Consider the following 16,892-nt stretch of genomic DNA (forward strand, 5'->3'; position numbering starts at 1 on the left):
TACTGGCTTTCAAATTCTTTTTCTGCCTACCTTTGCCAAGTGATACTATTCATCCATATCATAACCCCAACTTCTTAAACCCTCAGTTCTGTCCCAATCTTGACCCTTGGAATATCAGTTAAACTCTAAGGTGTCCTCCTCTTGAATTCCTGGCTCACTTATATTGCCAATTATATCTTACCAAGTCTCAGTTTTTAATAACTCCCACCATGCTACATACCTACTAATGAACAAAGATGGATAAAATCATGAAGCCATTCTACTATAGGTCCACTGTCAGTCCTGTCCTACAGTATACATATTTATATACATAAATACTACAAATTTATATTACACATCAGTTGGGTCCCCGCTGCTGCTAGGTAATACACTTCTTTATCTCCCTTATCAACTCTCCACAGCAACTCTTCCAAATTTTTCATTTCTCCCCAAACTTCCCATAGCTCCCTCTTCTCCAATTCTCTCAGCTGAGAACCTTGTCTCATATTTTACAGATAAAAATAAGTTCATTTGCTGTGAACTCCCTCTTCATCTCATACTTTGCTTGTGTGTCATTTGCTACTTTCTACTCCTTCACCTTTATCTCACACGAAGAAATAGTCATAGCTTACCCATGGCAATGCCATTCCATTTCAATTAATCCAATAATCCCCTATCATTCTCACTCACTTATTTTCAATCTCTCCCTACCTGCTGTCTCCTTCTCTATTGTCTACAAATATATACAACCATAGTTCCTCTCTCCTCAAAAAATCCTTCCACTTGTGTAAATAGAATTAGCTCTAGTCCATTCATAGTCAAAACTCTTACACTAGGCATAGAGATGATGTCATCCTCACCTCCCTTAGTGGGGAGGGGAGATGAGTTACCCACACATGACAATAAGTAACAAATCAAGAACAAGGGACTGCCCTTTGGGCAGTCCAAATCAGTGCAGAGGCTGCCATTTGTCCACTTGAATTAGAGGTGGACCCACAGGAAGTGACTAGAGACACTATCTCTTCAAGTATGTTGGTTACTTCCTGCAAAAGGGAGTTCCGGCTTTGAACTTGGCGCTGACGGATCTGGGAGGAGACCTCAGGCAGCTTCTACTCTGAATAGTCACATGGGTAAGTTAGGCTGACTTTCTTGGGCCTACCTTGGCGTTTCCAAACTCTACCTTTAAGTAGGCTCTAGCCTATCTGATTGCTAGGCCTTGTGGCTTGTAGCCTCATTTATTTAGCCTTTTAACCTTCTCTCTCCATCCAGGCCTCTGCAGACCTGGACTATCCTCTCCCTCTATTTCCTTACCTTTTACCTTCCTAATTGTAAATAAACTACCTTAAACCCGATCCTGACTTGGGTCTATTTTAATTACGGAATCAATCTGAATTGTTGATTCCTGGCAGCCATACTTTAATTATATATCTATAAATACCTTAAATCTCCCTCTTACACACTCCTGTTAACTACTGTCCCATATCTCTTGAGCAATTTGTGGCCAAACTCCTTAAAAAGATAGTCTACACAATATGCCTCCATTTTCTTTCCTTTTGCTATCTTCCTATTTCTTAAAAATCTATCTTCCACACTTTGCATTCCACCAAAACTCCTCTCTCTCCAAAGTTATCAATGATCTCTTAGTTGCCAAATCCAACAGGTTTTTCTAACTCCACATTCTTCTTGACCTCTACGGCCTCTGGCACTGCTGATCATCCTCTTCTCCTTTATATTTTCAGAACATCACTCTAGTCTTCCAACTATTCCTTCTCAGCCTCCTTTATTTGACCTTCATCCAGGTTACCCCTATTTCCTGTGGGGGTCCCTCTGGATTCTATTCTAAGGTGTCCTCTTCTCTTCCTCTATACTACTTCACTTGTCAATCTCAGCAAATATAGATTTGTCATCTCTATACTGATGATTCTCAAGATTGGTAAATCTTGCCCTAACATTTCTTGCTAATTCCAATCTTGTATCTTCAACTGCCTTTCAAACATTTGAGACTTACTATCCCATTGAAAAAATTCTGTATTCTTTATTTTATAATTGATTTTACTCTGAAAGTGACTTTCTTTTATAATCACATTCCTCTTTTCTGACTCAAGGTGAAAAAGCTTATGTGTGCTAAATCTCAACTGCTCCCTCTCTGAGGTTAGATACCAATGCTAAGCTTTCCCACAATTACTACTAGTTAAAGAAAAATTCTATTCTCAATACTCTCATAAAATACTATCTCAGCATTTCCTGCAAGATTTGTATGTGACTTTGTCCCACCTCTCAAAAACATGGTCTTGTCTAATTTTCCCCAGTTAACAGTAAGTAACCTCAGGATTCAGCTAGGATCCATAAAATTCACAAAAGCATTCCATAGGGAAAGAAAGGGGGGTAGTTGTCATCTCACATGAGGGCTATACCCACTTTCTCTAAGGGAACCAATCATAATCTCTCATTTATGCAATGCTGGCCAATTACAAGATTTTTGTTCTATAACTATAAAAATATAGATTAAACTTTGGTATAAACATATAACTTCTGCATCAATATATAATTTTTGTTGTTCATTTCTGATGTCCATTACCATTTTTAATTTTAAATTACCTGTTCAAATAGTTCAAGGGGGAGTTTTTTCCATCTATATGCAATATCTTTTTCTCATTATCATAGTTTTTTGTTAATTCAGATCTTTGCTCAGACAAGCTAGAAGTCTAGTTGCACACAGTCAATTGCTTCAGGAATGATTTCCACATCAATAATAAGTTTTTTCCTGCCTGTAAAAATATAATCATTCTTGTTTTTGTGTCAGCATTTGGTGTTTCCAATGTCCAATGCCTACAAATTCTTTTCTCAAAGAAACTGTTCAAGACTTAAAGGTGTAAGGCTCCTGTGTAGTTTGTAAGTCTTGGCCTTTCTTAAGACTTCTGAACCTATACTTCTTGATATATTTTTCACCATCTTTCTCTATTCCCAGCTTTGTACTAAAGTTACTGGGTTTAAGTGTTTGATGATTTAATGTGTAGGGGTCTTTTTGAGTTCTTCAGAGAACTTACCTCTTCATTATCTGCCTAAATTACATTATTTTAATAGAGATTATTTTAACCTAGCAGATTGGCTAAAATGAAAGAAGGGGAGAGTAATGAATGTTGGAGGGGATGTGGCAAAATCGGGACATTGATGCATTGCTGGTGGAGTTGTGAAATGATCCAACCATTCTGGCTGGCAATTTGGAACTATGCTCAAAGGGCTATAAAAGACTGCCTGCCCATTGATCCAGCCATACCATTGCTGGGTTTGTACCCCAAAGAGATCATAGATAAACAGACTTGTACGAAAATATTTATAGCTGCGCTTTTTGTAGTGGCAAAAAACTGGAAAATGAGGGTATGTCCTTCAATTGGGGAATGGCTGAACAAATTGTGGTATATGTGGGTGATGGAATACTATTGTGCTAAAAGGAATAATAAACTGGAGGGATTCCATGCAAATTGGAGAGACCTCCAGGAAGTGATGCAGAGCGAAAGGAGCAGAGCCAGAAGAACACTGTACACGGAGACTGATATACTATGGTAAAATCAAATGTAATGGGCTCCTGTACCAGCAGCACTGCAATGACACAAGACAGCTCTGAGGGATTTATGGTAAAGATGCTACCCACATTCAGAGGAAGGACTGCAGGAGAGGAAACATATAAGATAAACAATTGCTTGAATGCATGGGCTGAGGCGGACATGAATGGGAAATAGACCCTGAACAAGGACACATGTTACAACCAGTGGAAATGTGTGTTGGCCATGGGTGGGGGGAGAGTGGGGGGTGAAGGGGAAAGTAGGGGCATAAAGTATGTAAACAGATTAAAAACGAATATTAATAAATGTCTAATAAAAGAGATTTATTTTATAAATACTTTTCTTGAACACTACATAATGAGATGTCCAGATCTATTAATATTAAAAATAATAAAGGATGATATAATAATATAAATTAGTATTTTAATTAAAGCCATGCTGATAAAGTCATTAGACCACACGCTTGTAAGAATTCAAAACTGCCGCCCCAGCCATTATTGTTACCTCCCCTCTCTTCCTGAGTTGGCTAGCCAAGAGGAAGTTCAAAGTCACTACAGGAGTTTATATTCCCTTTTCTTACATCCTCCCACTTCCTGTCTACCATGAGGAATCATGGGAAATGTAGTTTCAAAGTCTCCCACATGTCCATAGTAAATATATATATACTTTTAAATGGCATTTCCCAAATTTCACTTTTACAGATCCCAGTGTTTTTCATTTTATCTTTGGGCAGACAATAAAAGCAAATATACCAAATCTTTTATTTACTTCACCAAGAAGAACCTATGAGGCAATATTCAAATCAGCTATGATTTTTACTGAAAACAAAAAAAGCTAAGACTGATATGATTTAGTTCTGTCTATAATATATTTGCTTGTTGGTCACTGGATAAGGACCACAAGATATGCATCAATTCATATGTCTTTAATGTTTCTCTCATGTTTATTGTTTCTTATAGCACATACCTAAGATTTTAGAGTATCAATGGCCAAGATTTTTTAATATCGTTTACATATTTTTATATATATTTTTACCGATATCTTTTTTCACATAACATTACAAATTAAATCTGTTCTTCCCCCTCCCTCAGGATCAAATGAGATAATTATGAAGCATTTAGTACACAACAAATGATAAGTACAGTATAAATGTTAGCTGTTATTAACATCAATCAACAAAAAAGAGGTAATATGGTGTGACAGACAGAATAGAGTACCTGAAGTCAGAAAGAAGTACATTCAAAGCTCACTATTAGTATTTATGAGCTATGTCATATGGTCACCTAATTTCTGTGAACCTCAGTTTACTCATCTATAAAACAGGGATAGTAATAACTGTAATATATACACCTTATAAGAGTTACGTGAAGCTCAAATGAGATTAGCTATGAAAAGTTATGTTAGAAACTTTTAAGTATTATAAATGCCCATATTGGGCAGTTAGGTGGCCACATGAGATTAGAATACAGTCATTTCTAAAATGTTAAAGGAGCAGGAAATTCACTAAATGCAAAAGGGCATTGTAGGGGGCAGCTGGGTAGCTCAGTGGATTGAGAGCCAGGCCTAGAGTCGGGAGGTCCTAGGTTCAAATCTGGCCTCAGACACTTCCCGGCTGTGTGACCCTGGGCAAGTCATTTGACCCCCATTGCCTACCCTTACCACTCTTCCACCAAGGAACTAATGCACAGAAGTTAAGGGTTTAAAAATATAAAACAAAAACAAAAACAAAACAAAAGGGCATTGGAGAGTAAAGAAAGTACACAAAAATCTTGTACTGAGACCCAACTAAGCCAGATCAATAGAAGAATATTCAAAGATTAAACTAGGTCAATAAAATAACCCACAAAATTTGCCAAAATTTGTACTGAGATATATTTTCATTATTAATAGGAATAGAATCACTATATTTGAATGATAACAACAATACCACAGTATTCTATGTGTTCAATAAGAAAAAGAAGTGACACTCAAAAGAAGATCAAGTTGCTGGACTACACCCAAGAATTGAACTAAATAAGTACAAGTAAAAATCTACTATGTAGGCAATACTATTTTGAAAACAATAAAGGATCAACTCTCAACATATATGGTATGCGAATGTAATGGACTTCTCTACTGGCAGCAATGCAACGATCCAGGACAATTCTGAGGGACTTATGAGAAAGAACGCTATCCACATTCAGAGGAAGAACTGTGGGAGCAGAAACACAGTAGAAAAGCAACTGAATGATCACATGGGTTGATGAGAATATGATTTGGTATGTAGACTCTAAACGACCACCCCAGTGCAACTATCAATAATATGGAAGAGGTCTTGATCAAGGACATATGTAAAACCCAGTGGAAATGCGCACCAGCTACTGGGGGGAGGGGGGAGGAGGGCAGCCGCGGAGGGTTGTAGGAGGGAAAGAAAGAACATGAATCATGTAACCATGGAAAATTTTTCTAAAATAATTAAAAATTAAAAATAAAAGGAGAAATCACTAAAAAATCCATTAAAAATTAAAAAAAATAAAATAAAAGAACCTATGAACTGGTCCAGCAGTATTTTTTGGTGTTTCATTGATTATTCAAAAAAACATCTCACTTTATAGAGACTCCAAAATACATGTTAAGGACATATAAAATTCATGCATGTTAAGGACATATAAAATTCATTGGATATAGATGGGAAAAAAGAAAAACAAAGAAAAATTGCTTAATAATGTTCAAAATATCAAGTCAAAAGTGAAATGGGCAGACAAGCTTGCCAAAAGTATCTGTTACGGTCATAGGTATGCTATACAACCAAAAACAGACAATAGTGAATTTCACTAAAGATAGTGAAATTGTCTAGATGCATTTAATATGGATACTACTAGGTTCACTGCATCAAGGCCCAGAGTACTGAAAGGCTCCAATAATGAGATCTGTGATTATTCAAAGGATCAACCTTAATATCTACATGGAAAAAAGTCAAACAGAAGAAAAATGTCTACTCATACTATAACAATTAATTAGTCCAAAAGGCACTACAGATAGAACTATTGAGTTCAGAATTAAATAGGAAGGGACTAAAATAGATTGCATTTGGGAAACTTTATAACATTTTCAATTATTCCACTAACATAAAAAAATTCAACTTTTCAATGTCAAAATTCTCTTAAATATATATGGCCAGGAGTAATGGAACAAAAAAAAAAATCCAAATTGTGATGTCATAAAGGGAAATTAAGAAATACACTGTAAATCTAAGACATCTACAAGGCACTATCAATAATAATTTCCATTCGAAATGCAAGGTAAAATATTCAAGAAGGTTAAACAATTTAAAAAGTAGATGAACTATTTATGTCAGTGGTTCCCAGACTTTTTTGGCCTACCATCCCCTTTCCAGAAAAATTTTTACTTAGCCCCCTGGAAATTAATTTTTTTTAATTTTGATAGCAATTAATAGGAAATTAATTTTTTTTCATTTTAATAGCAATTAATAGGAAAGATAAATGCCCCTGTGGCCATCACCGCGCCCCTGTGGCCATCACCGCTACCCTGAATCGCTGCAGCACCCACCAGGGGGCAGTAGGACCCATTTTGGGAATCACTGGTTTATGTAGTGAGAACAAAGAACAAAGGACTCCCCTGAATCACTGCAGCACCCACCAGGGGGCAGTAGTGCCCACTTTGGGAATCACTGATTTATGTAGTAAGAACAAAGAAAAAAGGATAGTCAACCAGTATGTTGCATTGTATGGTAAGTGATTTTTAAATGTACTGCTTGATGTGGTAGTTATAAATGAAAGAATTCTAATATTAGTTACTGATATTAAGTCATCCTAATGACAATTACCCCATCTGAATCTGGTGTCATAAGTAGGATGGGATATATGTGAATATATACTCTTTTTTTTAACCTGATTGCTATATGATATAATAATAAGGCTCATTCTTATATTTGTTTCCTGAGTACTAACTTCCTGTGAATAATGGAACCTATATCTATGCTTTAACCTGAATTCTGAGGCCTAATACAGCACACTGATACACAAATAATGATAAGAAATGTAAAGTAAGTCTGGCAGCATTTTGAATGGATCAGCTGTGGTGGATGGTGGATTTATTTGAGAATATGAATTTCAAGACCCATACAAGAAAAAAATCATGGACAAGTTATAAAATACACCAATAGAATAAGCAGCCACATTGATGAAATTGATGGAAGATCAACTAAAACAATGAAAAAGCATGGTTTTGTTTATAAGCCATATTTTCTAATATAAACTGAAATTCAATGATTGCACATTATAAACAAGTTGAAGCAAAGACACCTTTCTGAATTTAGCAAAAAGCACTTCTCTCTATGGAAGTATGTAGTCTATAATATCCTACCATAATCTGATGTTAGTCTGTGCAATCTGCAAAAACATGCCTCAGAAGGTAAAACTTTCACACTGAAACTGAGACCCCTATTATAAAGGTGAAAGCTATATAATACTTCCTATGAAAAGTAGACCAATAAGTTTGATAAAACCAGTTAGGCTATAACATGAAACCTACAATGCAAGAATCATACTGGCTAAAAACATAAGCTCAGCTTAATGCTTTTAAACTTACCTATTATAGAGCTTCTCATAAAAAATTTTATTTGGCAATGTTAAGTAAATATTTGGTAATGTAAGTTCCAAAACATAGTGTGAGTTGCTGACTGCTTTGTCTTGAAACTCTGTCATCTCCACAGAATCACCTGGCATCACCATCTAAAAAACAAGCCAAATTTAGGTTTAATGAAAAAAAAAAAACATAAATCACTCTCATTGCATAATAATGGTAAAGGGCAATAAGAAGCAATCAAAAGACTTCTGGATTTAGTCATAGGACTAGGATTAAAATCCCAACTGCCTTGTACTACCTATGTAACCTTGTAAAAATCACTTATTTCCATGGACCTCTATTTCCTCATCACTGAGGAGGTTAGATACAGTGACCTCTGAAATCCCATTCAAATCTAAGTCTATGATCCAAAATCTATAATCACATTTTCACTCATTTCTGGATTTTGGATGACCAGGAAAATAACTATTCCTTATTTAGAAAACAAAATACAAAATAAAAACAGATAACATTGAAGGGGGTAGAGCCAAGATGGTGGCTTAGTAGCAACGAAAGCTGAAACTGCTTTGAGAATCCTTCCAAACCAATCTTTAAAAAGCACTTCAGAATGACAGGAGTCAAAAACCAACATCAAGACGGAGAGAAAGGTCTCTCCTGTGGAAAACAACTTGAAAGGTACACAGAGAAAATTGATTTTCATAGGATAAAGGAAAACCAGAAATAAAACTGCACACAGGAGTACTGGCAGATCACCCTCCACCAATGCACCAGGGCACAAGCGAACTTCAGGATCCTGGAATTCTGCCTACACCAACAACAGAGTATCCCATACCCACACCCACTCTTTAAAGTCCCAAGCCCTGGCACCAGCCAGCAGTGAGGCATGGAAGTCCATAGTGCCTATGCTGCAGTGAAGACCTAGCCGCAGGGAAAAACAGCTCAGAGTGCCAAGTCCTGCAAGTTATCAGCAAAAGAGAGAGAAACAGCAGCTTTCAGAAGTCCCAGTTCACGGGGGGACAAAAGGCTGGGAAAATGAGCAAACAACAAAAGAAACCTACCCATAGAAAATTTTCTATGGAGAAAAAGAGCAAGGTACAGAGTTACTAGGAGACAGTGAGATCCAAGCAACTACATGCAAAACTTCAAATAAAAAAGGCAATTGGTCTCAGGTGCTAGAAAAATTCAAAAAAGAAATTCAAATATCCAATAAGAGAAGTGGAAGAAAAATGGGGGGAAAGAAATGAAAGTAATGCAAAAAGAAAATAACAGATTAAAAGCAAAATTGGTCAAATGCAAAAAGAGGCACAAAAATCTAATGAAGAAAAGGGTAGCAAGAAAAATAGAATGGATCCGTGGAAAAGGAGGATCAAAAGGTCATGGAAGAAATTCATTCTTTAAAAATTAGAACTGGGCAAATAAAAGTTAATGACTTCACGAGATATCAAGAAACAAAATCAAAAGAATGAAAAATAGAAAATAATATGAAATAACTCATTGAAAAGACAACTGACCTGGAAAATAGAAGAGAAACGATTTAAGAATTATTGGACTACCTGAAAGTCAGGATCAAAACAAACAACATTATTAATTCTTAAATTAAAGTCCTGCATAAAATATGGGATAATTTTTTTAATTAGAGACAGAGAGCAATCCTTTTATTTCATTTGAAAAATAAAATAATTTCCTTTTCCCCTTGTATTACCTGTTCATTTTCAAACATTACTCTACGAGAAGAAAAAGGAGATGGCTCTGGTCTTCTTAGATCACAAACATCTTTCAGAGAATGAGCTCCTCCTTCTTCTTCCTCCTGAAAGTGACCATCACTCTCTTCTTCTTCCTCTGCCGCTATCCTCTCCAAAATGGAATGCATAGCTAATGGGTTTATTTTCAGCACAATCCTAGTAGTCAAATATATAAACCAACTTATTAAAGAAAATTTAAATATGAAAATTTTCCTTATTCTAGTCCAAAAGATGTTATAACAACAGGGCAATAATATTCTGATATCCCTTCCCACCAAAGTTACTTTATACTTCTCTTGTACATATTGCATACATACTTAAGTCTTGTGTATATATGTACACTTGTCTTGTGTATATATGTATATTTTAACTGGTAAAATATAAATTCCCTGAGGAGTGAGCCTGTTTTATTTTTGTCTGTGAATTACTAGCTCTGAGTACATTGCCTTGAACATATTTGGTGCTTTAAAAAAGCTTGACTAATTAATTTCAAGGCATAATTTCTTTGTGCTAGGAATAAAAGGTGATACAAAAAAATAAGATGGTCTCTGCTTTCTAAGAGATTACAATTTAGCAAAGGAAATAAGGCATGTTAAAATAAGTAATGTTCAAATAAGACAGCACACCAATGCATTTGTGATCTTCAATATGGACATTCCTTCTAGTGATATAGATATAATCCATTCATGCCTGGCTAATCTTGTGCAACTCTTATCCACAACTTCCCCATATGGATGAGTTTGTCCATCACGCCAGGATCTTTAGTCAATGTTCTCCAGGCATAAGATTAATGGAATAGGCAGACTGTCCCTTTATTATCTCTTACCACTTTACCAATCCATCTTTTCTTCCACACATATATATGCTCCCTTATATATTTTATAGCTTTTTTTTTTTAACCCTTAACTTCGATGTATTGTCTCATAGGTGGAAGAGTGGTAAGGGTGGGCAATGGGGGTCAAGTGACTTACCCAGGGTCACACAGCTGGGAAATGGCTGAGGCTGGGTTTGAACCTAGGACCTCCTGTCTCTAGGCCTGACTCTCACTCCACTGAGCTACCCAGCTGCCCCCTTATATATTTTATCTAGGATTTCTTGTTAGTGAAGTGTTTCAACTTGTTCATGCCTATTATTCAGTTTTCCATTGCCTTTTGGGTGATCCTCAACTTCGACTTTTTTGAGATTATAATGTTGCATGATATATAGCAATACAACATCATGAGAATATTGCTATTTTAAAAGAAAGTCTTTGTCAAGGATAAGCTCAGAATCTACAAAAGACTATCATACAAGATAAAAATACATGAGAGGTGTATTGAGAATTCAGAAAAGAGAAAGATCACTTCTAGATGAGAGAATCAGTCTTCTGTTTTTGCTTGAATTTGAAAAATACATCTAACTTATTATTTAACTTTCAACATATTGCTGTCTTAACGGAAATGTAAATTTAGAAAATCATTGAATTTGAGAATAAGAAGAGACCTCATGTGACCATCTAGTCCAACCTGCATTAAAATTTCTAATTCCTTGAAGAGAAGTTCTATTCTGACATCTCTTTCACAACCCCACAACAGAATGTAGCGTAATGCCTTATAAAAAGTAGAAAAACAATAAATATTTTAATTACTTTTCCATCCTCTTCTGAGTTCTTTTATTAAGATGAGCATCTTCATTTCTAAGTATGGGGAAGTTCCTCACTAGTGGATTGGTTACTTAGTAACAAATTTTGTAGCTACAATAATTCATGAAACAATAAATGAAAAAATAGCCCATACTCTGAAAAAAGGAAAAGACAAAGATGTAGACTATCACTATTTCTTAAAGAAGTTTAGCTGGTGAAAAGTAATTTCAAGGGAATGCCAAAAGTCTAGGAAGTATTATCAGAAAGCAAATATTTGATCTTTCTGCAAACCAGAAACATGGCAGCAAGAACAAAACTGGTTTGAAATATATCAAGGGGATAATTGAAGATTATGTGATATATGGTCTCAAAAAACACAGAAAAATAGTACAGGGGAAAAGTCATCCTGTAGAATACTTTTATGAGATTCATTAAATCAAACATCACCACGACATTTTCAGATAAAACTAAAAAGACAAAATATGGAAAAGAGCTTTTAACATTTACATAATAAACTCTCCAACTCAGTTTACCTCAGGGGCAAATACATACTATATGACTAAGCAGAAATGGTACCAAAGAAGGCAAAAAGAAGCACTGCTAAACCAGACCCATTATACACAGATTATTTCTGCAATGAAGGTGATAGGATTTTGAAGGAATTGTGAAGGATCCATTCTTGAAATAGTTGAAAGAAGAGAAAACAGTGAATGGAAAAAAAAAAAAGATAGTAATACTACTCAAAAAAAGGCAAACAATAGAACATCAGTCTATTAATCAAAAGCATATTCTCTTTTCTCTTAAAAATGTTTACAGGGGGGCAGCTGGGTAGCTCAGTGGATTGAGAGCCAGACCTAGAGACTGGAGGTTCAAAGGTTCCTAGGTTCAAATCTGGCCTCAGGCACTTCCCAGCCATGTGATCCTGGGCAAGTCACTTGACCCCCATTGCCTACCCTTACCACTCTTCTGCCTTGGAGCCAATACACAGTATTGACTCCAAGACAAAAGGTGAGGGTTTAAAATAAAATGTTTAGAGGACTCATCTACCCACATATCAAGAATATTTTTGATGAAAATACAAGAGGGGCACAGAAAGATCTTCATGAAAAATTTCTTATAACAGCCAGCATCTTCACAAATCACAAAATGATTTCAAAAGGAGAAAAGAATATAAGATCCCTTCATATTCACTTGTCAAATAATTTCGAAAAGAGTCAAATTTAGTGGAAAATATGAGTCTCTAAATGCTCTCCAACAAAGTATCTCATACATTTGTTAAAAACATACATGATTTTCTGACAGAGAAAAAAACTATTTTGTTCAAAAATCTTATTACCAATATAAGGCAAGGCATAAAACAGAAAGGCATGCTTGCTAACAATTCAGTGCAGGATCCAAATCAAAAAGGTTTACCCTACAAATGATGGTGAGTTACTCCAGAGTCTTCTTTAGAGATGACATTAGTCTGTTTGCATCAAATCTTAAATACTGTATGACCTTCTATGTTAAGCCTAAAACCACATAAAAGTCAAAGACCAGCAAATAAAAAATTATCTATTGTCCAGATTATGATATGTAATTAAATGAACAGATCCTGAATTTGGTTCATTAGTACAAAGATATTGGACAGACAAACTGGAGATAAGCGATAATCTACTCCCAAAACTGAATCAGATCAAGAAAAATCTAGGTGATTTTTCATCTAGAAAACTGTGTAATATTTTCAAGGATGCCAAGCAGTTCCTGAAATATAAATCACAAATATTTTTAGTATCGATTTTCTTCAGTTATAAATCATATTCTCTTTTGCAGTGTGGAGGACTTGGGTTCTTAAAAGGTATGCCACTAGAGCATAAATAATAACACATCACACATCAAGTTAAAAAGGCTTCAACTAAGATAGGCAGGGTGTCTGTTAAAAAACATTCAGCCTAGCTAAGCTGTAGAACGTTATCCCAAGGGTGATGAAATTCTGGCATATCACAGATCCTATAAATAAACACAAATATTTTTCAGGCATAAAACTATAAATAATGGATTGTCACAAATGCAAAAGAACCAGAATTGAACATGACTAAAGAGGCTTCAGCATGTTATCAACAATTACTTACATATAAGACATGGGCTAAAAGAGATCATCCCGAAGATATTGGGACCAAAAAAGGAGGTAAACTGGTTATGTATTAAGAACAAAGGAAGTTCAGTGGACTAGATCAGATACACAATAAACATGGGTTAATTATCTTTAGCAACCTAGTGTTTGATCAACCCAAAGATCTTAGCTTATGGGATAAGAATTCACTCTAACAAAAACTGATGGGAATAGCAGAAACAGTAAAGTAGAATCTAGGTATAGACAAACATCTCATACCCTCCACCGGTCAAAATAGATATAGTACTTATATATAATCAATAATACCATAACTAGATTAGGGGAGCATAGAATAGTTTACTTGGCAGATCTATAGAGAAGGGAAGAATGTGACCAAACAAGAAATAGAAAGTATTATAAGATGCAAAATATAAATGATTTTTATAATATTAAATTTAAAAGTTTTTCTACAAACAAAACCAATGTAACCAAGATTAAAAAGCAAACTATAAACTGAGGGGAAAAAACCTCTCTGGTAAAGGTCTCATTTCTCAAATGAATGTCATCTAAGTCAAATTTATAATCAGGCAAGCCCTTCTCCAATTGACAAATGGCCAAACAATAAAAACAAACAATTTTCAGATAAAGATATCAAAGCAATCAATAATCATATTAGAAAGTGGTCTAAATCAGTCCTGGTTAGAGAAAGGCAAATTAGAACAACTGAATGGCCTTTATGATAGTAAATGAAAGTGATAAATGTTGGAGGAGATGTGGCAGAATTGTGAATTGTTGGTGAAGTTGTGAATTGATCCTCCCTCATTTTAGAGTGCATACCCTTTGATCCTGTAATACCACTCCTGAGTCTATATACCAAAGAGATCATAAAAATGGGGAGGGGACCTACTTGTACAAAAATATTTATAGCAGCTCTTCTTTTAGTGGCAAAGAATTGGAAGTGAGGGAATGTCCATCAATTGGGGAATGGCTGAAAAAACTATAGTAATATGATGGTAATGGTATATTATTGTGCTGTAAGGAATGATAAGCAGGATGATATCAGAAAAAACTGGAAAGATCTACATGAACTGAAAAAGAGAAATAAGCAGAACCAAGAGAACATTGTATACAGTAACAGCAATATTGAATGATGATCAACTATGAAAGATCAACTCAGTAATACAACGATCCAAGACAATTCTGAGGGACTTAATACAAAGAAAGCTATCCACCTCCAGAAAAGAACTGTTGGGAGTCAGATGAAGATCAAAGCATACTATCTTTCACATTGGTCTATATATGCTATTATTTGGGGGGTTTGAATCTATATGAGTATCCTCTTAGAACAATGATCAAAATAGAAGTATGTTTTGTATAATAATATATATATAATCAAATTGATTACCAGCTCCAAGAGCAGGGAGGAAAAGAGGGAGACAATGTGGGATGTTATACTTTCAGAAAACATATACTGAAAATTATTACATGTAATTGGGAAAATAAATTTTTTTAAAAAAAGAAAAAAGAAACAACAGATATACTATAGTGGTAGCTATTTAATGTTAAAAAAATTTAATCTACTACATGCTAAATGGACCCTTTATACTTTGTTAAAAAAATACATATGGGTATGTATGTCCATAAGGATATGGACAAGAGAATCAAATAAAATTAGAAGGGATTGATTAGTTACAGTCTCCAGCATCAAGAAAAATATCCACATCAAAGAGATTATGGATCCACAGAAACATTCTTAATGCATATTCAAGGTGTAAAATATTAGCCAAAAATAACATTTGTACATCTTTCAAAAGAAAAACAAGAAATTCTAGTGAATTACTTACTGATGTAATTAATTAACTGATTGATTAGTAGCTTGCTTACCGTGGCCAATCAAAGTCATCTGATGATGTTATATCTCCATCTATTCCACTAGACACTTGGAAAAACTTAACTAATGGTTCTCCTTTATCTTCTTGGAATGCACCTAAAAATGTGTTAAAAAGCTTAAAAAATCAAAATGCATAAAGAACATCAAAAACATAATGTTCTCATTTTTCATACATGGCCTATATGCAAAAAGGATTAAGCAGAAGGTTGGACTAAAGGTAAGAGACCCTAATCTATGTTTATGAAATGTGACTAATAGAAGGATTTCTTTAAGTCAAGTATAAAAAGAATTAGTTCTTTTTAAAAATACTATTGAATAGAGATTCTCTTTATACCTTTAAGAAATTTTTCATGAAAAAAAATTGTTATATTAAGTTATTAGCATACCAAAAAGCCTTGGAAGAAAGGGAAATGATTAAGTTTTTATTAACTAACGTGGAAAATTTCATAAATTGGGACATTCTTTAACTTTCATGCATTTGCTAAATGCAATGGGAAAGGAATATAATCTCTAAAAGATAGCAACATGCCTAATTCTTTTCCTTCTGGAGTAGTTATTTTATTTTGTTTTTAAAGATTCAGATCATATACTATGAAAAAAAAGCTATGTTCTGTCACTGCATACTATTTAGTACTATAGATTTGATTTATTTAATCTCATTTTATATAACCTAGGATCTCTGACGATAAACATACTTAAAACTAACTTTAAAAATTTGAGGAAAAACTGTAGTTAAAATTGAGGATAAAAAAGAAAATGTAAAAAGAAACACCTGACATTAAAATGAAAATAAGTTTTATTAAATACAAGTCTACTCTTACATCAATAAGAAAAGTTTAAATATCTAGAATTTTTCCAAGAGCAAAATTATTATCCTTAAATAAAATTATTTTATTATTATATCCTTCAGAAATTTATTTTAAAATGTTTTAGCAGCTAAGCTAATAAGACTTTGTAAATCACAAATCACATATATAAAAATTTAAATTACAGAACTTGTTTCTTGTTTGTTTTTACTAGTACTTATAAATTATATTTGAAAACAGAAGGCTCCGTTAAACTAAAGTTATAGGAATCAAGTCTTTTTTTACTTTTTAGAGGAAGAATTATAATTTATTTCCACTAAACCATGAGATTACCAAGAGTACTCAAAGTGAAGTCCCTGAATTCTTGTAAAAGAGAAAAATAAAGCCACTGAAGTTGGGAAAAGGGGAGGGGAGGCATTAAAAGATCTCAGTGAGAAATTATGACAAATTTTGGGCAAGGGCAGGAAGGCAATAGCAGGATGATGGGTTAAGTCTAAGAAAATAATCTGGAAATTCTACTAGGTAAAATCTTAAGATCTATGTAGATTCTGATCTGCTATGAAAGTCTCTTAACATCAGTTTAAAAATCTTTATTTTTTAAATGAAAATTG

General features: G+C 34.4%; 1 protein-coding gene across 1 annotated transcript in view; it reads right to left on the reverse strand.

The window, feature by feature from the left end:
• ATG2B (autophagy related 2B) overlaps positions 1–16,892 on the reverse strand; it is a 132,580-nt gene that overhangs the window by 45,973 nt on the left and 69,715 nt on the right. Inside the window, exons 15-17 of the mRNA XM_044659899.1 lie at positions 15,469–15,571; positions 9,832–10,027; positions 8,133–8,275 (exon numbers count right to left, since the gene is read on the reverse strand). Of these exons, the coding sequence (XP_044515834.1) occupies positions 8,133–8,275; positions 9,832–10,027; positions 15,469–15,571 (442 nt within the window). The remainder of the gene's footprint in view (positions 1–8,132; positions 8,276–9,831; positions 10,028–15,468; positions 15,572–16,892) is intronic.

This window comes from Gracilinanus agilis, chromosome 2, assembly GCF_016433145.1.
Source record: "Gracilinanus agilis isolate LMUSP501 chromosome 2, AgileGrace, whole genome shotgun sequence".
In the NCBI taxonomy this organism is placed as follows: Eukaryota; Metazoa; Chordata; class Mammalia; order Didelphimorphia; family Didelphidae; genus Gracilinanus; species Gracilinanus agilis.